We start from the raw sequence: 25,072 nt of genomic DNA on the forward strand, positions 1-25,072 counted from the left end.
GCATCTTGCTGCCAGTGCTCTCCTGCTGCCTCCTCCCGCATCAATGTCATCTCCTTCCTCAGGGAACCCACAGAAGTTTGCAGTTCATGTTCTAGTGCTGCTATTTCTTGGGTCTCCTCTGTAGACTTTTAATACTGTGAGAAGCAGCCAACCTACAGTTCCTGCTGCCTCACAGGCACTCAGCTTCTCAAAGGATCTACTTATTATACCAAGGGCTACCCCTACAGCCTCAGGTGTCACCTCCAGTTGCCTCCAGTCCTGGGGTGGGGACCAGTCCTCTGGGAGGCAAGCCATCTCAGACCACATACCCATTGGAGGACAATCCACTGTCTCCCCATTCAAAGGGGCAGCCCGCTGAAGCACCCCTCCCATAAGGGCAACTGTCTTTTTCCTTGGTCAACAGTGAACCCTGCCGACTTTTGCCAATTGTCTTGCCAATGGGTTTCAGCCCCAGACAAGTTCGCTATGGATTCAACGTGACCAAAGAAATCAACAGGAAAACGTTCTTGGGGTGAAAGGGTTATACTCAACTTTATTTCCAGGTGGCAGGTCAGTCACTAAAATCCCATTCACTCAGAGCACGTCTGCATGCAGCAAGCCGGTCTCTGCCTCTGAGCACCTCTGCCTGCACAGTCATCCCACACAGCTGTCCTCTGGGCCTCTGTCCTCAGTGCTGCTACTCCAGCCTCTGCTCTGCTCTACTCTCCTGCAGCCTCGCAGCCTCGCAACCCTGCCACTGTGTTGCGCCCAGAGCACTGGGCGGAGCTCTTTTTATAGAGTCAACAGCCATGTATTGCCCGCAGGTGTGCAGTGAGCCAGTCAACCAGGGCCAGGTGAGAATCCTGGCCACAGGAACTCTGATTTTATCCATAGAGCTCAACAAAATTCTGTTGAAGCAATGGCCAGTGAACTTGGTCTAATTAAAATAAGGGTCCAGGCAATATAAATCACCAAGTCATTTCCCTTTAACAGTTACATATTTTTAATGTGTGGGCAGTTTTAAGAATTGTGTGCCAAGCAAACATTTCAGAATGGGCTCCATAGGCAAACCATGAAATTAGTAAAAACAGAAACTTGCCACGACTGAAGCCTGAAAATCCATGGAGGGCAAGGATTTTGTTAACACATTACACTTAACGAGAAAGAAACTGTAATTAACCTATTACACCTGGAAAGAGGCCTGATGAAGCCGGGTCCGCCTTGCTCACCCCATAATTACCCTAGAGCAAAGAGTGAATCTTTTATTTACTAACATCTGCCCAAATCCTTGCACAATGACTGTGTAACATTAACGAACACCTTCTGATTGAACGAATGCACTAGGCGAGTCCGGACGCTAGAGGCTGAGCACACACTTGGGGGGTTACGTTGCCGAGGGACCACTTGTGTATGCGTGTGCCCCTGGTCACTTGACCTCCCCGGCGGTAAAGTGCTTTACAGCTCAAGGGCGGACAGGAACCTGGCTCGGCTACGTTTCAAGGGCTAGAAGCTAACATCCAGTCAGAACGTGAACTGAGGAAGTCAGGATAGCCAAAGCTGCGATGACAGCGAAGATGACATCGAGGCATTTAATGTTACCAACCCACTGCGCATTAGCATCACCCCTCTCGGCTGCGGCGCCGGCGGAACCACAGCCTCCGCAGTCTGTGACCTACGAGTCGGATGATCTTCCGCCAGGGACTATAGTCCCCGGCATGCACTGCAGCGACCGCCCCCTCGCCGGAAGACGGGGCCTTGGAGAGAGGCGGCCGCTCTGCCTGTTAACAGGGGTTCCCGCCGGCTCTTCCGCCGTGGCTCTCTTCTCAGCCCGGGACTCGGTGCTTCCGGGCTGTCGGACTGCCGCTCGCTTCGGCGCGCCGCCGCCTCCTCAGGAGTCGCTTGCGCAGCATAGCGCGCCTGACTTTCCGTCAGGCTTTCGGGCCTGGAGCTTCCTCAGTGACGGAATGAAGGGGGTGGGCATTCTGGCTCGGAAGGACCCCGCCGCGGCCCCGGAAGCGCCTCGTCCGGGGTGGTGGTGGCGGCGGTAGCCGTGATGCCTGCGGGGCTGAGCAGGTGACCGCCGTGGTTGGAGTGGGCCCAGTTGCCCAGAATCTCGGCGGCCGCTGGTCGAGGGCGGCTGACGCCATGGCCACCTCCGCCGCCTCCTCGGAGCATTTCGAGAAACTGCATGAGATTTTCCGCGGCCTCCATGAAGACCTCCGAGGAGTGCCAGAGCGGCTTCTGGGGACGGCAGGAGCAGGTGAGGCGGGACAGGCCAAGCCGTGGGGAACTCGGTCCGCACGCTCTGGGAGGAGAGCCACCCCTAGGCACACACCTCGTCCCAGCCCCGGGCCCTTATTCTCAGCCACGCCCCCTAAACTGGCTGGTCCCGGCGCCCGGGTCTCACTGCAGCCGCGTAGGGGGCCCAGGCGTGGACCTTGGAGTGTCGTCACCTTGGGCTGCTTTTATTGCCTGCAAACTTTCTCGTCTCTTTTATTCACTCTGGCAAGAAGAGCATAGGAAACGTTAAGATCTGCGGTGCTGTGTGTTTCGGTAGAATTGGTTTCTCTTGTAGCTCTTCTGTATTTTGTTTTAGACATTTAAAAGCAGTATTTTCAAGAGAGTCCGTAGTTTTCTACTACGGAATCATAACTTTTGGGGTTGGTAAACAGTTTTGGGGGTGGGTGTTTAAAATCAGGATTTTGGCGTTTAGGTGTGGTTCTCTTACGAATTGGTGCTTAGATTATTTACTGCCCCTTGATTTCAAAATTAAAGTTGTTACAAACTTTGCCGGGCGGAACTAGAGTTTTCCAGTTAAATCCATAAGAAGGCCTGACATAGAACAAATAGATGTTGATGGCAAGGTGGGATAGGACTTTGTTTTTAAACGTCAGAGTTTGTTTGCTTTAAGAAATTTGGACTTGATATGGATAGCCAGCTGACTAATATGGTCAGATTTCATTTTAGAAAAATGGTGGTGGCCAAGTAGAGGATGAAAGAGAGGCACACAAATCTGGATACAGGGAACCAAGTTAGAAGCCTTTGTGGCAGTCAGGCAGTTAATGCGGGAATCTATGGCATCCTAAATCCAAGAGGTGATTCTAAGGCAGATTGATTCGGGAGTGAGGCAGAAAGATTCAGGGATGTGTGAATTTTCTCATTTGGTCAATTGAGTGAATGATGAACTTAAATAGGATATGTAATAGTAGAAGCAGGCTTGTTTGGGTGGTGGATGAAAACATCTAGGGTGCTTACAGAATAGTGATCATAGTGTATGTCCACTTTAGCCTGCCATTTCTTCTCTTGCCTTTAAAAATAACATGTATGAAGAAGATATGTGAATTGACAGGTAATAGTGTAATATTTAAACAACAAGGATTTTAGAGCCAGATGGCCTAGGTTCAAACCTACATCTGGCTCTGAGTCGCTGTATGACCTTGGACTTAAACCTAGTTTCCCCTGCAAAATGGGGATGAATCACAGTACTTACTTCATAGGAGTTTTGTGAGAATTAAATGAGTTAGCATATGTAAAAGCCCTTAGAATACTGCCTGATAATAGTAAGAGCAATTAGCTATTTAACTGTTATACAGGAAATTGGATATTTTATTTAAATAAAACAGAATGCCACCTCTGTATATATAATACCCTATCCTTGATCTACTTTTCCTTTTTTTCTAGAACACTTATCTTCCAGCGTGCTAGACACTTTACATATCTTAATGATGTTTATGGTATTTTATTTGTCATCCTTTCACTAGAACAGTGGTTTGCAAAGATGGTCTCTGAACCGGCAGCATCAGCGTCACGTGGGAACTCGTTAGAAATGCAAATTCTTGGGTCCCTGCTTACTTACTGAATCATTAACTGTTTTTACAGTCTAAACAGCTATCCAAGGGTCCAAGGGATTTCTGATGTCAATTTTGAAAGCCACTGAGCTAGAACATAAGTTCTATATTTTCTCCACATCCTCCCCAAAATTTATTTTTTTGTCTTTTGGTAATAGCCATTCTAAAAGTGTGAGGTGTGAGGTGAATGTAGTTTTGATTAGCATTCCCCTGATGATTGGTTATGTTGAGCGTCTTTTCATGTGCCTGTTGGCTGTACATATGTCTTCTTTGGGGGTAATGTCTGTTCAGGTCCTCTACCCATTATTTAATCAGAGGTTTTTTTCTTTTTCTTTTTTACAACTATTGAGTTGTAAGAGTTATTTGCGTATTTTGGATATTAACCCCTTATCAGATATTTGATTTGCAAATATTTTCTCCCATTTGGTAAGTTGTGTTTCATTTTGTTGAAGGTCTCCTTTGGTATGCTGTAGCTTTTTAATGTGATGTAGTCCCAACTTGTTTATTTTTGCTTTTACTTTTGGTGTCAAATGCAAAAAAAATCACCAAGGTTAATGATTTACCTTTTGTAATTTTTTGCTAGGAAATTATGGTTTCAGGTTTAGGTTCAAAATTTTAATCTGTTTTGAGTTAATTTTTGTGTATGGTGAAAGATAGTGGTCCAGTTTCATTCTTTTGCATGTGGCTATTTTTCCAGCATTATTTATTGAAGAGACTCTCTCTTCCTGTGAGACAATAGAAAAAATATATATTGGTCTCTGCCCTCAGTTCCTGGCACAGAGCTCCTAAAACCCTTATATGTTCCTAAGTGATAGGAACACTGGGAGCATCTTTTGTTCTAATGAGGGAACTCAAAGCTAATGAGCTTCTAGGTGGCTCCTGAATGGGGGCTGGTCACTGGAAAAACAAACCCGTGATTAGAGGTTTGGAATTTCAGCCCTGCTCCCCAGTTCTCTAGAGAGGGGAGAGAGGCTGGAAATGGAGTTGATAATTAATTGAGTATACCTATATTAAGAAACTGCCATAAAATCCCAATAGTATAGGGTTTGGAGACCTTCCAGGTGGGTGAACATATGTGTGATATGAGGTATGACGCACCTCAGCTCCATGGCGATAGAAGCTCTGTGCTCAGGATGACTCCTAACTTTGCCTTATGTATCTCTTTCTTTGGCTGTTCATCTGTAACCTTTATCATATCCTTTAATAAAGTGGTAAACCTAAGTAAGTGTTTCCTTGAGTTGTGAAATGCACTAGCAAATTGATCAAACCTGAGTAGGGGGCGTTGGGGACCTACTACTTGTGACTGACATCTGAAGGAGGGGGTCAGTGTCATGAGACTGAGCCCTTAACTTGTGGAATCTGATGCTATCACCAAGTAGATGGTGACCAGAAGTGTATTCTGTGTAAGTAGTCAAGGAGACACACAAAGGAGGAAGGATGGGATTTTTCCTGATTCGGAAGCAGAAGATACAGGAGGAAGCAAGAATGGGTTTTCCTAATACATTTCCCCATTGTATATTCTTGGCTATTTTGTCATTAATTAATTGATCATATATATGTAAGTTTATTTCAGGGCTCTCTATTCTATTCCATTGATTTTTGTGTCTGTTTTTATGCCAGTACCATATTGTTTTGATGTAACCACTTATTTGAACTGTTTCTTTGGATCCTTCTAGAATATGCTTCTTAAGAATGCAGATTTTCATGTCCTTTAACAAAGGAAGAGCAAAGGAGGAGACTTTATGACTAATAGAGCTGTAGAAAAACCTGAGCTAGGAAGGGAATGCATTTATATGTAGAATACTTCATAACTGTCTGGTTTAGATCAGAAGTGAGTGTGCTTGAACTTGGAGATGTGCTTATTCAGGAGTGATGACACAGCACTTTTGAGACAGCTTATTACAAAATAATATGATTCCTCTCCATGGAAGTAGCCATTCTTGATTGCAGCAGATACTATTTCAATGCTGGAAACTGAAAACACAGCCCCTTCAGGGATAGTAAAAGTTGTTTTGGTGCTTATCTCAGTTACCTCATGGATTGTCAAGATGCAGATCACTGCCTTGGCTGAACTTTATCCCCCCAAGCCCTCCCCTCACCTTTTTTTAAAAATAACAAACCCTGGGTTTTGTGAGCACTGTGAAGTGAGTCATTCACCGGGGAGCCTTGTGTATTTTTTAAGGGGTGTCACATGACAATGAGTGAGGCTAAGTAAAGGGTACATTGTCATTTGCTCGCAGGCAGTAGCAACATCTAAGGATCACCCTACCAGGTTTAAAGTTCTAGAAGCTATGGGACACATAAAAGAAAAAGTAACTTTTTTTATTTCCTATTCTGGAGGAGCTTGAACTCAAATTGAGAATATAGAATATACACATCCAAAATGATTTATGATCATTTAAAAAGCAGCAGACAACTGACATGCTAGATGCTGTTTTGATTAAATCCATATAAAGCTTTATAGTGGTATTACTTCTTAGTGGGATTGGGTTTGAAAGTCAAGGTTTAAGATGAAAGTCAGGGTAAACAAAATTAGCCAAGAAAATCTTAGGACAGCATATTGAGTACCCACATGCCATCCTTCCATAAGCCCAACTCAGCTGTTCTCTTTGGCATTGGCAAAGACTGTTCTTTCTCCAGTCGGTGGGATTGCTGACTTGTATTTAGGAGTCACAGTGAACGAAAAATACATAGCTTTAAAAAACCATGTACCCATACATGCTACAACGTGGATGAAGCTTTACATTATGCTAAGTGAAATAAACCAGACACAAAAGGACAAATATTGTTATGACTCCTCTTATGAAGTACCTAGAGTAGTCAAATTCAAGAGAAATTAGAAAGTAGAATGATTGTTACTGGGGTTTGGGGTGGAGGGCAGTGGGGAGTTAGTGATTGGTTTGGAGTTTCAGTTTGGAATGATGAAAAGGTTCTGGGATGGATAGTAGTGATGGTCATACAACAATGTGAATGTACTTAATGCCACTTACCTGTATACTTAAAAATGGTCATGGTAGTAAATTTTATCTTCTGTGTATTTTACCAGTTTTTTAAAAGACTGTATCCCCAGATTGTGAAGGTAATTCCAAAAGATGAGTTCAAAAAATCATTTAAGCAATGGTAACCTTGTGGTAATAAGCAGATTATATGTAAGTTTCCATGAAGAACATTGATTTGAACATTAAAAAAAATCGAACTCATGAATAGGGCTAATACTTGCTTCCTAGATGTGAAGGGATGACCTACCTCCTCATTTTGTAACTTATGAGAGGAGTTCAGGTTCCAAGAAGATAAAAACAATTATCTAAGCTTACACGGTAAGTCAGCCCCAAAGCTAGAACCAGAACCTGACTTCACCATGGTTCCCCCTGTACAAATCTGTACCAGGTGACAGCATGCCAGTACTCCCTTCATCAGTTTTGCCATGTCCAAGTACCATTTCTCTATTAGTCATTTTCTCTGTATCAACTTATTTTATGTAAAATATACTTAATACATAAAGTTGTTTAAAAATGAAAATTTATATCACTCCTTTAAATGGGAAATGTGTAGAACCTATCTAAATGGCCAGAAAAAATACAATGAAGGCAAAACAATGCTGTTTTTAGTTAGATGTTATTTCTTAGAAGCTGATGCCTGTTCTGTTTTTGTTAAAAGGGAGATTCTCAATATTTAGGTTTTAAAGACATATACCAGCACCAGAATGACATGATGTGAGGGATTGAAAGGGAATGACTTTCTTATTCTGAGTTAATGGTATTTACATTATTTCCCATACCACTGCCAGCGGGTATGGCCAAGAAATGTCCCCTACCATGCAGCCTAATCAGTGAGCAGAGTAGGTGGGTTTTGAACTTCTTTTGCAGAAAAGCAGTGGATAAGGATTGACAAGAGAAGTAATTCACAGTGGGTGTGAAAACGGGGACAGGTTTCAAAGAACCAGTGTTGTTAAATATTCTTAATTATGAAAGTGAGTCTGGTCCCTCTTGTTAGGATGGGAAGGAAAAAACTGACAATGATTAGACTTGTAGTATTTCATAGTAGGGACACTGTTGGTTTGGGACCAGATGATTGTTATGCAGGACTGTCCCAAGCATGGATATTCTTGTTCCCTGGGCACTAAATGCCAGTAGTAATTATGATAACAGGTTCCCATACATTTCTAAATGCCTTTTAGGGGTGATTAAGTACTACCCACCATGGGAAGGATGGGGAGTTATTCTGAGCAAGGGAGCAGCCACAACAAATGTATGGAAGCAGGACTGTGCATTTTAAATTTATCTGTCTTTTCTAGAAGAGAAGAAGAAGTTGATCAGAGATTTTGATGAAAAGCAGCAGGAAGCAAATGAAACGGTGAGAACAGGGAGAAAGTCCTTATTTCTTCTTCTACCTGGTGTTGGTCTTTTCCTGAAGTAATGCCTATGCCTGATCACAGATGAACTGTTCCTGTCTACTGATCTTGATTTTGATTATTTCTTACTAAATGAGGCCAACTGATGGGAATGGGTCTTGGGTGGGGTTGACGAACGCAAATAGGTGAAGCTTGAAGACTTCTTAAATGAGTCTTTGATAATACATCCTGATGTGAACATAAGGGCATACTCATACCTTTATCTGGTTGATCTTTCTAAATCTCATTTTAAAAGCTGGTCCTTAAGATGAGTTGTTATTCTTTATTAAACTTACTGTCACAGAAAATTTAGCTCGGAGGTGGTTCTAGCCACATTCCATTCCATTTTAAAAGAGAGCACGTTGTTGGACTTGGTACCTTAGGCAAGGCATATGTGGACAGGATGAATTCCCAGTTAGGACCAAAAGCTTGTCAGTAGTTGGTCCGGGTCGCTGAGCAGTCTAGCAATTGCTTTTCTCTTAATCTGTGACTTTACTTTAAAAAAAATTTTTTTTATTAAGGAATTATTGATATACCCTTATGAAGGTTTCACATGAAAAAACATGGTTACTACATTTACCCATATTATCAAGTCCCCACCCATACCCCAATGCAGTCACTGTCCATCAGTGTAGTAAGATGCCTCTGTGACTTTACTTTTTTTTTTTTTTGTTATCATTAATCTACAATTACATGAAGAACATTATGTTTACTAGGCTCCCTCCTCCACCAAGTCCACCCCCCACAAACCCCATTACAGTCACTGTCCATCAGCATAGTAAGATGCTGTAGAATCACTACGTCTTCTCTGTGTTGCACAGCCCTCCCCATGTCCCCCATCATTACACATACTAATCATAATGCCCCCTTTCTTTTTCCCCACCCTTGTCCATCCCTTCCCACCCAGCCTCCTCAGTCCCTTTCCCTTTGGTAACTGTTAGTCCATTCTTGGGTTCTGTGTTTCTGCTGTTGTTTTGTTCCTTCAGTTTTTCATTCTTATACTCCACATATGAGTGAAATCAGTTGGTACTTGGCTCTCTCCGCCTGGCTTATTTCACAGAGCATAATACCCTCTAGCTCCATGTTGTTGCAAATGGTAGGATTTGTTTTCTTCTTATGGTTGAATAATATTCCATTGTGTATATGTACCACATCTTCTTTATCCATTCATCTACTGATGGACATTTAGATTGCCTCCATTTCTTGGCTATTGTTGTGACTTTACTTTTTAAAAAAAATTTGCTCTCCAGCACCGTGTCTGGCACTCCTGTAGTGCTACTCCATTCAATACAGCCTGCTGGAAGGTGGCGTGCTGGGATTTGGGAGACAATCCTCAGGTCACAAAAGCTTACTCCTCTTTTTGCCAACAACTCTTTGAAATGATTTCATCTTCAGTTTAGAAACCTTCAGTTTGTGGCCCTTCTGTTTATAAGTATGGATTACATTCAAAAGTTACAAGGGTAAAAAAAAAGACAGTGCTTAATAAATATTTGTTAAATTAAAAAAAAAAATTTGCTCTCACCTTTTAGAGTCATTCTGTCTTCCTATCATCACTCTCTAGCTTCAACAAACCATTTGGAGAGATTAGGAATAAAATCCAGATCCTAGGTCGTACTCTGCAGAAATAGTTGCTTCTAGTTTTTGCTATTCCAGAGAAGACTAAGAAGACATTCTTTTGAAGCCAGGGACTACCTTCTTGCTTGCTGAAGAACAACTTCCCTATTCCACTTAAGTTCTGAGAAGCTAAGCTTATCTTCATCCTTCTTTGTTCTATATCTGTTTTAAGAAGGATCAGGCTATCAGACTGTGGAAACTATCTCCTTCTTAATGGCAATACTAGAAACTTAATACCTGTGTGCAGATGGGTATATCCATTATACCTAATATGGAGCCAGTGTTTGTTTTGGTTGACATGTTAGTGAAAGTATAAAAATCTTTTAGTTAATACCAATTTGTTTGTTTGATGCTTAGATACTTTCTCTGAACTTGGCAAAATTAACAAACTCTACTCTGCCCATCCCAGCAGATGAAAATAATTTATGGCCTCTTGTGAACTTGTCTAGGTGTTATTTTACTTAACCTAGAAAAATGGAAATCTTATTTGGACTTATCTCAACATAGAGACAAATGATTGAGTTTTGGAAAGAGGGTGGCAGGAAAGAACGTTGATGCCAGACTCCTATTGTTTTGGGTATCACCTCAAAGTGCATCATGACACTACTTGGCATACTAAAAGAGAATTTGAAGATTTTGAGTGCTGACTTTTTATTGTCTCTGAGGGGGAGGTACTTGCTAGACTAGTATTGCCCTTAGTCTTGAGCAGGTTTCTTCAAGCTTTATGAAACAAAGGTAGTATTTCCTACCGTATTGATTTGCTGTGAGGATTAAATGAGAATGCATGTAAAAATGTTTAATAAGCTATGAAGTGCTTGTTAGTTTTTTCACTCATCACATACTTTTTGAATGCCTGTTCTGTGCTTGCTAGGCACTGTGCCAGGTGCTCAGAGTAATGAGATGAACATGTCACGTGTAGTCCTGGCTCTTGTGGAACATATGGTTAAGTACTTACTGGGGTCTGTATTTGATTAGTCCAAACTTGGCCTATGCCAAGACGAGGGAAAAAAATGGGCCATTTACTCACTACTTTCTGGCTTCTTAGCTGGCAGAGATGGAAGAGGAACTACGTTATGCACCCCTATCTTTTCGTAACCCTATGATGTCTAAACTTCGAACCTACCGGAAGGACCTTGCCAAACTCCATCGGGAAGTAAGAAGCACACCTTTGACAGCCACCCCTGGTGGCCGAGGAGACATGAAATATGGCGCATACACAGTAGAGAATGAGCATATGGTAAGCTTCAGCTGGTTTTCTCTCCTTGAAGGGCCTGTGTAAGAACCATATTTTGGAATACATGTTATCAGTCATACTAGACTGGTTTTTCCTGCCTTATTCTCTTTCCTGCATCTAATTCCCCTTCTCCTCTGGGGTATCCACCTCTGTATCTAGTAGTGCAGTTATTTCCAAGCCATATGCTTAGATTTCTTTGTATCCTTTATATATGAAACAATGCTTAGTATATAGTAGTGGTATGCAAGTTTTACCTGTCCTTATTATATCAGGACTGTGTATTTTGACCCATTGATCCAGTGTCCCCAAAAAATTCAGTTAGGTTTTTCTTTTACTAGAGTGTTGTTACAGAATTAACCCAAGCTTTCCTTTACATTTATATCAAGATGGCCCAACAGCCCAGATACAGTAGGGAAGGCAGGATGCTTCTGAAGGAGCTAAGACCTTACTCTCTTGTAGTGTTAAGTGAACTGGACTGCCTCTAAAGCCCCAGTATTCTGACTTATAGAATTAGACTAAATTGGAAATCTATATTCTGAAACTCCAGAAACAATAAAAATAAAACTTTACAAAGATTAAATTTAATGTGTTTCATTCAGGATTATATTTCACAGTACAAAGTACAAATGGCTGAGCAAGTAGCATGGGAGAGAATGAAAGGGGGTCTATAAGTGTCAACCGCATGTATGTAGAAAGGCTAATAGTATAATTTTAAACAAATATTATTTCACGATGCATCCTGATTATAGTTTAAGAGACATTCAAAAGATACTGGCCTGACACTGCTGATGTCAAAACTAGAGGGTTTGATAATGATATAAAATTTTCAAAATTCACTTGTGAAGAGGAACACTGGGCCAAGGAAGGCAGGTGGAGTTTGTGAAAGTGAAATGGGAGGTGTAAGGTAACTTTGGTCATTTGTTACCCAGAAAGATTACAAAAGCAAAAAAGAGGAAGATAAGTCCAAACAATAATTTTGCTTTAAATTACTTATTTCAGATTATAAAAACAATCTAGGAATACATAACACCTTCAATAGGATACTTCCAAATCTAAGGTTGATTTATGCAATCCTGTTCTTCCTTCAGTCTAATCAGGTGAAAGTCTCCATCTTTTATTTTTTTATTGAAGCATCATTGATAAACAATCTTATGTTGGTTTCAAATATACAAAGTGGTTTAACAGTTACCTAACTTTATTAAATCCTCATTCCCACTAGTGCAGTTACTATCTGTCAAAATAGGAAGATGTTACAAAATCATTGGCTATATTCTCCATGCTGTACTACCATCCCTGTGACTAATTTATGATTGAGAGTTTTTGTGCCCCTTTATCCCCCTCACCATCCCCGCCTCAACCTCTTCCCATTGGTAACTGCTAGTCAGTTCTCAGTGTCTATGTGTCTGCTGCTATTTTGTTCATTGTTTTGCTTTGTTTTTATATTCCATAAGTAACTGAAATCATATGGTATTTGTCTTTCTCCTCCTGACTTATTTCATTGATCATAATACCCTCTAGGTCCATCCATGTTGTCACAAATGGCAGGGTTTTTCTTTTTATGGCTGAATACTCCATTGTGTATATGTACCACATCTTCCTTACCCATTCATCTATTGATGGACACTTAGGTTGCTTCCATATCTTGGCTATTGTAAATAATGCAGTGATAAATATAGGGGTGCACATGTCTTTTCCAATCAGGGAGAAAATCCCCATCTTTTATTTTTAAAAAGCCTACTCCTGTTTGTAAGTTAAAATAACTCAGGTTTATTTTAGCTTCATTCAGTGGTTTCCTCATCCAAAATCTCTATGTAACATATGAAGTGAAAGGCTTCTTGTTACCTCTGATCTAGGAAGCCATCTTTTAGCTTCATGATGGTAGTGTCTAGTGCTAGTAGTTACCTGCTTATTAGTTGGCCCTGGGAGCCAGCCCCTTTTTGAGTGTTTGCACATGTGTGCTTGGAATAGCTAAGAACTCAGAGCTGAAAGGAAAGGAGCGACACACAGCAGCAATTCACCGGAGAATTCCGCTTTATTAGGGAAAGGTGCTGGGTTATATAGGAACGGGCATGAGCTGATTGAGGTGTCACTTCTACGGGGCTGGTGGCTATTGGCTAGGTGCTGGGATTAGGAGGGGCAAGGGGTGAATTTGCCATCTTCCTGGTGGGGACCCTTCATTCCCCCCTTTCTCCTCTATGGGGTTGTGGACGTTGCTTTCTCTCTGACTGCTTCCTGCTGAACGGGGGCGGAGAAGGGAGTGAGGGCTTGAGGACTGGGAGGAAAGGGTTGATAGGACTCCCCACAGTAAGGACGAGTAGATGTGGACTTCTTCAGGTTGGAAATCAATGAAGGTTCCTTGTAACTATAGGTTGAGGACTTGTTGATTCTAATGGTGCCAAGAGGATACGGGTGCTAGAAGCCAGGTGTCTGTGGCCATTGTTTCTAGGAACAGTTTCCAGCGGAGAGAGGGGTCCATCTCAGCGTGTGGTGAGGAGGTTACGTGAAGGTGAGAGATCTTCTGTGGCTAAAAGCTGGTAGTTCTTGAGTAAAAGCTGGTTGAAAGTTTGATTAGAGATTTTTCCGACTTGGGATTTGATGAACTTTATTATACGGGGTCAGAAGAGACAGGCGAGACGAATGATTATTGTGGGGCCTGCAATGGGCCAGAGCCAGGTAAGGAGGGGGTTTGTTAGTATTGAAGAGAATGGGTTGGAATTGGAAGCAGAGTGGAGGCTGGAGGCAAGGTCGGTGAGTTTGGTAATGTCAGTTTCTACAATGCCAGATTCGTTGATGTAATAGCAGCACTCTTCTCGAAGGAAGACTCAGGTGCCGCCCTTTTCGTCTGTAAGCCTGCCGGTTTTGAAGGGTGACTTTAGCTAGTGAAGTGACCTGTCTTTGGAGAGAGGCTAGAGAATCGGCAGTGGATGTCAGGGCTCCCTCAAGTTTGGCGTTGAGATCTCTAATTGCCCATAGAGAGTGACTCAAGGCTCTTCCCGAAAACCCTGCCCCAATGGCTGAGGTGGTTAAAGAGATACCGACCATGATGGGAAGGAAAGCAGCCCTTTTTATGCGCGAGGGCAAGGGAGGTTGGAGCTCAAGAAATTCTGCCATGCTGTAAAGTGTAAGCTGTGGGATTTGGGTGACGAGAATGCAGGGTGTGCTGGAGTTAGGAGGCAGTGAGTTGAAAAGACTACCATTACACTAAAAGAAGTGTCCCGGTTGCGTAAAAGTCTTAGAGCTGGAGGTAGGGGTGTAGATAGAGAGGCAGTGAAGTGCGCTGGAGGGGGGTGGAGTTGGGCCTACACAGTGGTGGATGGTGAGATTATCTGCGTATTCTGGTTCCCATAGGGGTATGTCTGCCAGGGGGCGGAGGGGTTGTCCTTCTGCGTGGAAGGAGTAGTTGGAAATATTAAGGGGCACGGCAGCCAGCAGTGGGCGCTGTAGTGATGCGCACAAGAAACAATTGGCGGTGTTGAGGGTGTGGTTGAGAAAGATGGTGGTGTCTTGAATGAGCTGTAACCAAGAGTAGGAGGAATAAGAAGATGAAGAGGCGCCGTCAAGAGTTTGGATAATGACTTTTTTGGAATGTCTGATATCTGATGCAACTTGAGAGATCTGGGAGTGAGAGGGAACATACTCTCAAGAGATATGAAGGGTACCGTGGGGGGTCGAGGATCCCCCATAGTAAACTGAGGCCGTGACCCTGGCGGCCCATCGAGAGTCCCAGGAATCTGGGATTGATGAGGAGAATGAGCTGTTGGGATATTTTATGAAACGGTTGGAGGAGTAATACTGTGGGTACCGGGAGTTACCCATGTAGTGAATGGCACAAGACCAGTAGGGACATCCCCCGTAGGTGTCTGGCCATCACCTGCAATAGGCTTGTTTTTGGTCATAGAGGAAGCAGAGGTAGGGAGAATAAGGGTAGCTGCTAGTGAACACTTCGGTGGAGGGAGGAAAGTGGAGGTATAAAGGCTCAGAGCAGCTTTTCAGAGGGCAGTCTGGTGTGGCAATGAGGGCAGTAACTTCTGTTTGATGCTGTGTGTAAGTCTGTCTGACTTTGAATCGCTATACAAAGGAGGCTGGGGTGGCGGGGAAGATAATAGGAATGAGGGAAAAGAGCGAGAGAGCAGTAAAGGAGGAAAAAGTCATGATTCGGGTATGGATGGCAAAGGGGGTGAACGGGAGATGCGGAGTTTCAAGGGATGATTTGGTTAAGTAGGGTTTTGTCTTCAGGAGAGAGAGAAAAAAAGGATTGTAAAAAATGGATTAAGGATTGGGGGCTGGGATGGAACAGATCGTGTAAGAAGCGGAAGAGAGACTCTTTGTCCTGGGAACAGAGGGTGTCTTGTCATAAGGCTAAAACGCAAGGGCAGACGGATTGTTGTCTGGGGTGTCTTCTGATAGGGCAACTGACTGGGCTACTCTGTCAGCTTTGTTGTTACTTCTTGCAATGGGGGAGTCATCCTTTTGATGTGATTTGCAGTGGACTATGCCTAGTTGGTGTGGGAGTTGTGAAGCCTCTAGAAGTTTAGTAATTAAGGCTGAATTAGTTATGGAATTTCCTTTTGTGGTGAGGAGGCCTAGTTCTTTCAATACTGCCACGTGAGATAAGAGAATGTGGAATACGTATTTGGAGTCAGTGTACAGTGTGAGAGTCAGTGTACAGTGTGAGAGACATGTCCCAGGCCAGAGTGCAAGCTCTGGTGGCTGCAATGAGTTCGGCCTGTTGATTGGTTGTACCGGGGGGTAGGGCTCATGCCTCGATGACGTCTTCGAGGGAGACTACTGCGTATCCTGCGTAGTGGGTGCCCTCATGTTTAAAGGAGGACCCATCAGTAAACCAGATGAGGTCGGAGTGTGAGAGGGCTCCTTTGGAGATCGTGGAGTGGCACGGAAGGAAGTTGTGAAGGGCTTCCAGGCAATCATGCGAGGGAGTATGAGAGTAGGGTAGAGGAAGAAGAGTGGCCGGATTCAGGGGCGGGCAGGGGAGGAAAGAAATGTCTGGATTTTGGAGGAAAGAGGACAGTAAGGTCAGGAGTCTGGAGGGAGGGAGAGTCTGTAAACTTCTGTAGGTTAAGAGATCTTTTAGGTGATGTGGGGACATAATGGTAAGGGGCGCCCCGAATGTTACTTTATGCGCTTCTTTCTGCAAGAGCTGCCCAGCGGCTAATGCCCGTAGGCAGGGGGCCCATCCCCGAACTGTGGGGTCTAATTGCTTGGAGAGATAAGCTACTGGTGCGAAGGATGGGCCATAATATTGGCCTAGGACTCCTAGAGCTTGACTGGACCTCTCATGAATGTATAATGAGAAGGGCTTCCACAAATCAGAAAGATGGAGAGTTGGGGCTTCCACAAGGGCTTGACGGAGCTTAATGAAGGAGTGTCGGGGTGAGGATGATAATGGTTCTTCAGGAGGCCCCTTGCTGAGGTCGTATAGGGGTCTTGTCAACAGGGAGAAGTTAGGGATCCATGCTCTAAAATACCCAGCCAGGCCTAGAAAGGAAAGGATTTCTGTCTTGGTTTTGGGAACAGGCAGGTCAGAGAGGAGCCGTTTTCTGTCTAAGGTAATGGACTTTCTTTGTTGAGATAGAAGGAATCCGAGGTAAGTGACAGAAGGGGAAGAGTTTTGAGCTTTGACGGGGGATACCCGGTAACCTCTGGAAGCTAGAAGGTTAAGTAGGGAGGCAGTGTCAAGTTGAGACTGTTCTCACGAGGGACTGCAGAGTAGAAGATCGTCCACATATTGTAATAAGGTGGACTTGGAGTGATCATGATGAAACTGTTTGAGGTCCTGAGCTAGGACCTGCCCAAAAATATGGGGACTATCTCGGAAGCCTTGTGGCAAAACTGTCTAAGTGAGTTGTTCAGAATGTCTTGTGTATGGGTCCGCCCAGGTGAAGGCAAAAAAATCTTGGGAGGAGGGTCCAGAGGGATAGAAAAAAATGCATCCTTGAGAACTAGGACTGAGAAGTGGGATGCCGAGGCAGGGATCTGTGATAAAAGGGTGTATTTGGAACTAAGGGATGGATAGGGACAACGGCCATGTTGATGAGGCGAAGGTCTTGGACAAGGCGGAAAGATCCATTGGTTTTTTTTAACAGCTAATATGGGGTTATTAAATGGGGAGTGAGTGGGTCTGAGGTAATTTTTGTTTAAGAGGTCTTGAATGGTGGGTTGGAGGCCTATGAGGGCTGAAGTGGTTAGGGGGTATTGGGCCTGACAGATATACTGAGGGGGGTCATGTAATTTGATAGAGGCAGGAGAACATAGAGCCATGGAGGGGCTTGTAATGTCCCAGACTTTGGTATTTACAGGGTGTATGAGGGCGGAACCAGAGCTTTCATTGGGTAGAGGGGGGTCGTCGGCTATGAGGGCCATCAGAAAGGGAGTACTGGGGGCTGTGGGAGTGGATATAGTTATGGAAACGTGGAGGAGAGAAAGGATGTCCCGTCCTAGTAAACGGATGGGACACTGGGGCATAACCAGGAAGGAGTGGGAGAAAGGTATGGGATTGTCTTGGATTGTGCATAAAAGGTGGGGGGGGAGGGTTTAATGGGAAAATCTGTTTACCTTCTACCCCGACTATAGGAGTAATGGCAGGCGTGGTAGGGCCCCAGTATCCTCGCAAGACTGAGAAGGTGGTTCCTGTATCTAGGAGGAAGGAGATGGGGTGACTGTCTACTATTAAAGTAACCCTGGGCTCCTGTTTGGTGATGGAAATGGTTGGGCGAGAAGCCCCCGGGCCCTGTCAATCTTCTTCTGCCAGCCCCACTACGGCGGGCTTAGGATGGGAGTTGTTCGTCCAGCCTCGGGTGGCTGGGCAATCAGAACCCCAGTGGCCCTTTTTGTGGCATCTGGGGCATGGGGTGGTAGGAGATCTGGGGGAGGGGCACACCCTTGACCAATGTTGTTCTTGTCTGCACTTGAAACAAGCTTCTGGGGGGGGGTTTGTTTGTAGAAAGGCGCCCAGGTTGTGGTTTTATCAGCTGGGCCAACATTTGGAAATTGGCCTGATCAGCCTTTTGTTTACGGCGTTCTTTCTCCTCCTCCCGGTTATGAAAGACTTTAAAGGCCACTGTTAGGATCTCAGTCTGTGGGGTAGCGGGGCCCTGTTCTAACTTTTTGAGTTTAGCTTTAATGTCGGGGTAGCTTTGAGCTAGGAAGTATGTCTTAAGGGCATGTCTTCCGTCAGGTGTTTCTGGGTCTAGGCTGGTATACTGTAATAGGACTTGAGTGAGTCTGTCTAAGAACTCGGAGGGAGTTTCCTCCCTCCTTTGAATTATGTCTTGGAGCTTTTGAAAATTGACTACTTTACGAGCTGCCTTTTTCAGACCTGCTATTAGGCAGGAGGTGAAAATATCTCGAGAGCGGAGACCCATGGCAGTGTTATAATCTCAGTGTGGGTCTTGTTCGGGGACAGCGGTAGGTGGGGTCAGTCCTGTGGGTTTTGGTAGCATGCGTTTGGGCAAAGTCTCAAACTCGTCTACGCTCTTCAGGAAGGAGGGTATTGGCCAGGAGCATGAAAATGTCATGCTGTGTGAGGCTGTATGACTGGAGGGTCAATTGAAACTCCGATATATATCGTGGAATCAGTGGAAAAGGAACCTAGGCGTTTCTCAAGTTGGGCTAAATCTCTTAAGGAGAAAGGGACGTGAACGCGCACTGTGCCTTCGGATCCTGCTACCTCCCAGAGGGGGGCGATAATTTTGGGAGGCCCTCGGGACCGAGTCTGAGGGGGACTGAAGGGTTCTGGCTCAGTCTGTGGGGGAGAAACAGGTGATGAGGGCAAAGACGGAGGAGGCCCCCGGGACCTAGTTAAAGGGGGGCTGAAAGGCTCAGGCTCAATCAGTGGGGGAGGGGCAGATGAGGGGGACGAAGGCGGAGGAGGTGAGATGGGGAGGAGATGGTCGGGGAGGAAGGGAGAAGGGCTGTTGTAGGAGAAGGGGAAGGGAGTGAATGGGAGGCTTCTGTGGGGGTGGAGGTGGTGGCTACTGCGGTGGTGGTGGAGGAGGAAGGTGGAGGGGCTGTTGTAGGAGAGGAGCGGGAAGGGGGTGGGCGGGAGGCTTCTGCAAGGGAGACGGCTTGCAGGCTAGGAGAACTTGGGGGGAGGCGGCGGTGGTGAGGGAGGTGGGAGGAGGAGGCGAAAAGCTTCGATGTAGGGAATCTCCTTCCATTTTTTCAGGCGCTGGCAGTAGTTAAAGAGATCGCTAGTGATGTTAGGATCAAGAGTTCCCCCTGCGGGCCATTGGTTGTTATTGTCTAGGGGGTATGTCGGCCAATCTTGGGAGCAGTATTTACGGAGTTTTGGTTTTATATCAGGTGTCAGGGAGAGGGTAGTTAGATGCTTGAGCAGGCATTCAAGAGGTGAATCTTTAGGGAGGGATGAGGAGGCTCCCATGGCTAAAGGACAGAGAAGGAGACCAACAGGGGGAACACGAACGGAGATCCTCGGACTGGAAGCAGACTGCAAGGAGACAAAGGGCGTCCCCGATGATCCTTGGTGGTCTGTGGAAACTCATATACGAGTCGGAATTTCTTAGGAGGTGTGGGTCGTCACCCAGACTTCTCTAAGAAGGCAGAGTGCCAGAGTCACGAGGTACCTAGTATTAGGAATTTTCGGCGGACGGACGAAAGGAGGAGGGGGGAGAAAAGGGAGTGTTCTCATCTGCAAAGGACTCACCTCGTTTATGGCTGTTGAAGGAGGGGCCTGAGGGTCCACCGCAGCCGTGAAGGCCTGAGGCGGGGAGAGTTCCCTCCTCGTCCCCGAGTCAGGGCCTTGCTGGATGATCACGGTCAATGGCGCTGCAATAGCTTGGGGGAGAGTGGCCCACCCCAGGGTAATTTTGCTTAAAAAGTTTCGGCACTCTTGTAATGTTCACCATGTAACTTATTCACTATGTAAGAATTTGTTCTCCATGTAAGAAATTGTTCGTTATGCTTCAGAAGATTGGAGACTGACGAAAATTAGGCTTGGGGTGGATTTATGATTGTGCATTGAGCATTGACCCCCGTATGCAGAATTTTATTGTGGTTAACAACCATTTGATCAATAAATATGAGAGATGCCCTCACAAAAAAAAAAAAAAAGTACACACTTCCAATTGTAAAATAAATAAGTAACCGGGATGTAATGTATAGCATAAGGAATATAGTCAAAATATTGTAACAACTTGGTGTGGTGATAGCTGGTACCTAGAATTATCATGTATATAAATGTTAAATCACTGTTGTACACCTGAAACTAATGTAATACTGTGTCAACTACCCTTCAATTAAAAAAAAAAAGTTTCGGCACTAATGGAAGGAGCGGTGAGTGCGTTTATGACTGTTGGAGGAGGGGCCTGAGGGTCCGCCGCAGCCGTGAAGGCCTGAGGCGGGGAGAGTTACCTCCTCGTCCCCGAGCATCGGGGCCTTGCCGGATGATCACGGTCAATGGCGCTGCGATAGCTCGGGGAAGAGCGGCCCGCTCCAGGGGAAAATTTACCCAAAGGCCAAAGAGGAGTGGTGAGTGTGAGGAGCCAGCGCTGGAAAAAGAGGACGAGGGCAAGCTGCTGCTGGTGTCGGGGGGGAAGACGGGGCCCAGTTGGGGTGTCCCGTCTTCCAGGTTTCGGCACCAATGAAAGGAAAGGAGCGACACACAGCAGCAATTCACTGGAGAATTCCGCTTTATTAGGGAAAGGTGCTGGGTTATATAGGAAGGGGCATGAGCTGATTGAGGTGTCACTTCTATGGGGCTGGTGGCTATTGGCTAGGTACTGGGATTAGAGGGGGCGAGAGGTGAGTTCTCCATCTTATGGGTAGGGGCCCTTCAAGAGTTGCACCCATTTCTATCAGTGATTGTTAGTTCTGGGCTGACAAAGGATACTTCCATCCTCATGTCTCATATGCTTAGGAGTATAGGTGAAGTAAAACTTTGGTAGGGATTTAAAAGATTAGGGCAGCTTATTTGGCCCCAGATACCTCCTTACTTGAGAGCAAAACACCAATGGTTACTTCAGAGTATTACGTGAAAGTGTTTTGGGCTTGCCAAGAATATAGCCACCTAAATTTTTTCAGGATGTGGTAGTGTCTCAGACTTCTAGGTGATTTCTGTTTGTGCTGGAAAGAAATCTTACTCATGGTGCCCCAGTCCTCATTAGCAGTCAGGTGAGAACTTTCAGTGAATTAATCAACTTCTAGGACTATAGAGTTGAGGTGATTTGCTTGCTGCACTATCAGAATTACAGGCTGTGTGCATTTTCAGGTAGTTCCTGCACCCCAAATTAGGCTGCTGCCTCTCAAAAGTTACTGGTCCAGAAAGCACATGAATCATTTCAAACTCATCATAAACATAGGAAAATACTCCAATGGCTTTAATCCTTTTCTTGCCTCAACTTAAGTGTAACAAGCTGAATGGAATGGAGGTGCTGTGGTCCTTTACTGGATTTCAGGTTCTGCTTGAACAGGATCTTATAGTTGATTATAGTGGTTTGGTTGTCTTAGAAGTAATGAAAATTATTGCATATTATATCCCTTGTTGCATAAGAAGGGTCAAAAAGAATGTGCTAGCAATGAATTCTAATGGAAGAAGCCTAATATTTCCCTTCCATATTCCTATCAGAATCGGCTCCAGTCTCAAAGGGCACTGCTTCTGCAAGGCACTGACAGCCTGAACCGGGCCACGCAGAGTATTGAGCGTTCTCATCGGATTGCCACAGAGACTGACCAGATTGGCTCAGAAATTATAGAAGAGCTGGGGGAGCAACGTGACCAGTTGGAACGCACCAAAAGTAGAGTAAGTCTGGGCAGATGGAGAAAGGGGCAACAGTGGGCAGAGTAGGTGGGCCCATTATACCCTGATAACTTGCTACTACCGGCAGCTAGAGCGTCTGCATTTAGGGTCTGACTGTTTAGGTCCTTAAGCTTTTCTCAGTCTTTAATTTGCTTAGCTGAGAGGTCTCCCCTTGGAAGTGATTTTAACTCTGAGATTTAAAGGTCATTGGAAGGGGGGAAAGAAAAGACTAAAGAAACCCCATTTCTCCATTTATTGAAAATTATCAAACAAATAGACTGCAGCTACTCCATTTTTTCATTCCTGTATTACCAATCTGAGATTTTTATTTCCCATCTCTAGTGGAATATTCTGCTATTCTTATGAAAGCATCATCTACTTAAAAGATCCTAGGTTTCCAAAAGATCCAAAGCTATTTTCCACATGTTATAAAATAGTACTACTGATATTTTATGGAGGTTCAATCGTGCATTATAGCTCTTAATTAAGATAAGCTGGATCATTCTGGGAAGAATACAAATACTTAGGCCAAATGATGACTAAATTGGGGCCTCTAATTAATACTCTAAGAGGCTCTGAAAAATAAGTCATTTCTTCCTTTCCATACATCTGCATAGGAATTTAAAAAATAGTGTAACTTGATAATGGAAAGCTGTATTCTTATTTAGCATGAGGCATATACAAACTGAAGAACCATGAGCAAGGTTCGGATGGGAAAACAGCAGCTCAGTGTTGAGGGTTGAGATGATTTTTTCATACGCCTTTAATATAGCATTTAATTCTCCATTCTTAAATCAGAATGATGCCCTTCCCAATTAAGTACTGAATTCAAGGTAAGCTATGAAAAAGGCAACTTGTTTAGGTTGAATTTAAAAGCTAAGGAGTGAGCTGAGAGACCTGTTTACCAAGGCCACTGGGAAATGAGAACAGATGGCAGGTGGCATCTGTTGAAATATCCTCCAGCTATCTAGATTAGTAACAGGAAACCAAAAGGGAAAGGTTTTTAAAAAAAGGTTTAAAAAAGGCTTATTTCCTTCCACAACTCAGTGTGTCTCTTAAAGGGGTAAAGAAAAAAAAGAAAAATAACCAGATCCCAAGAGTGGTAATCTACCAGCCTACAAAAACAAACACTGACTCAGGAGGTTTTCTGAGCCTGGCTCATGAAATGCAAATCTTAAGTTGCTCAGGGTTGCTTCAGTTACTGCTGAGGTACACTTGGGGCCCTTCTGTTTTGAGTAGCCAAGGTGAAGGGTTATTGGCTCTGTCCCAGAAGTCCCCCACAGCAACCTTGGGATATAATAATTTCTAAGCCTTCTCGATGAGTACTTAAGTATCTTGTCCTTCCTTACCAGTTTCTGCTTATACTCAGAGGCTGTCATTTAAATTGGCTTGATTTCTTGGAGATTTTCAACATATATCCCTTAATGCCCACTGTCAGTTCAGGCATGTTCAAATTCGAACAATGTGTACTTTTGAAAAAAGGAAGAAATAACTGCTGTTTTCTTTTTTCAGCTGGTAAACACAAGTGAAAACTTGAGCAAAAGTCGGAAGATTCTCCGTTCAATGTCCAGAAAGTAAGTTTTAAACAAAGTCACAAAATTAATTTCTCTTAACTCTAATGTCTCATAACCAAGAATGTCAAAGCCTTAAACAGTGACTTGCAAGAGGCAGGCCCTAGTAAAGGTAAAAGAAATAAAGAATATTGTCATGTACAGTTAAATATCCCAGGACAAATCCTTCATTAAAAATACGTACTGCTCTGACTTGGAGCAGTGGAACATTTGTACACTGGAAGGATTTTTAATCCCTGTTCAAATTCCTTAGGCAAGACAATCATATTCCTTTAAATAATTTTGGAAAAGCTTGATTGATTTAGAACATTTTTCACTGCTACTGCTTAGTACTTGCTTTTGGTTCTGCTTGCCAAACTTCATGGGAGTCAAACCCCTTATCTGGGAATTCTGTCTTGTTAGCAAGAAAGCTTTTTTAAAAAGCTCTGAGGTAAGTGCTGGCAGCCACACAACCAGGGCAGAAGGGAAATTGCCACGGAGGCTGAATCTGGGGGTAAGTGGGTAGTGTGCATGAAACAGAACTACAGCTGGGCCATGGAACTAGCAGGAGAGAATTTCCTAAACAATGGTAAATTCCTGGTGGGACAAGAAGAAACCTTCAGTTTAGAGTGAACATAAAAACAGAGATTGGATTGTATTAACAAAAGATAGTAAATATTTTGAAGCTGTTATACTTCCCCATTTGGGTTGATGGGGAAAGAGAATAAGAAGGGCAAGAAGTTCACAAGAGATTGAAAGGTACTACCCAACTCTATCCCTCTTCTAGTCACTTATCCTAAAGCAGGACCCATCTTTGAGATGGACTTTTGACACTGAAGCCTCTGCTACAAATGCCAAAATATGTTCACAGCTGTAGTATGTACTAATGCAGCTCTATATGGTTAGATAATGATGCTGTATTCATGCTATTCTGAAAGAGGATTCCCACTGTCAGAAAAGGTATATTTAATATTTTTTCTAACTAACCCCTCCCCTCCTAGAAAAGCTACTTTAAAAGCAAGGAAGTGACTACTATATGCAGATATTCTAGAATCAAGAAACCCTTTTTATGCTTTGGTATTTGTTGTCCCAGTTTCCAACACTTCTCTGAGGTAGATAGGGATAACACCAAGTGACAGCTAAAAAAGCTTTCAAGTTATCACTTAGCAGCTGAAAACCTTGTGTACTTACAGCTGTGTAGCTCTGTGATCAAACAAAAATTCATTCTGCCATATAGTATCTGGCCTTGGCCCCTGCCCCAGCTCAAACCCCTAAATATTAAAAAGAGAAAGAAATACAGTTATCCACACTTCTGATAGTTCCCCACTTTGCTTCTCCTTATAGAGTGACAACCAATAAGCTGCTGCTTTCCATCGTCATCTTACTGGAGCTGGCCATTCTGGGAGGCTTGGTGTATTACAAATTCTTTCACAAGCACTGAACTTCCTACAGGGAAGGGTTTGTGGACCAGAACTTTGACCTGTGAATGAATGGTATAGAGCTGTGGGTTAAGCATATTGCTGCTGGGAGCTAATGCTTCAAGGCTGCACTGCCAGGCCGTGGGAGAGGGAGAGAAGACCACTTAAATGTGAAGAACAGCAACAAAGTGTACCAAGGTAATAAATGCTGTTTATGACATCTCTACATAGTACTCAACATAATACCCTGTGAACTGCAAAAAAA

The 25,072-nt window shown here is 44.0% G+C and overlaps 1 protein-coding gene across 1 annotated transcript; it reads left to right on the forward strand.

Moving 5' to 3' along the window:
- Positions 1 to 1,807: 1,807 nt before the first annotated feature.
- On the forward strand, positions 1,808 to 25,033 carry VTI1B (vesicle transport through interaction with t-SNAREs 1B). Its single transcript, XM_037003825.2, has 6 exons — positions 1,808 to 2,239; positions 8,122 to 8,180; positions 10,877 to 11,068; positions 21,669 to 21,842; positions 23,352 to 23,413; positions 24,734 to 25,033. The coding sequence occupies exons 1-6, from the start codon at positions 2,125 to 2,127 to the stop codon at positions 24,828 to 24,830; spliced, it is 699 nt and encodes a 232-aa protein (XP_036859720.1). The 5' UTR covers positions 1,808 to 2,124; the 3' UTR covers positions 24,831 to 25,033.
- Positions 25,034 to 25,072: the final 39 nt, after the last annotated feature.

This window comes from Manis javanica, chromosome 8 (assembly GCF_040802235.1).
Source record: "Manis javanica isolate MJ-LG chromosome 8, MJ_LKY, whole genome shotgun sequence".
Lineage (NCBI taxonomy): Eukaryota > Metazoa > Chordata > Mammalia > Pholidota > Manidae > Manis > Manis javanica.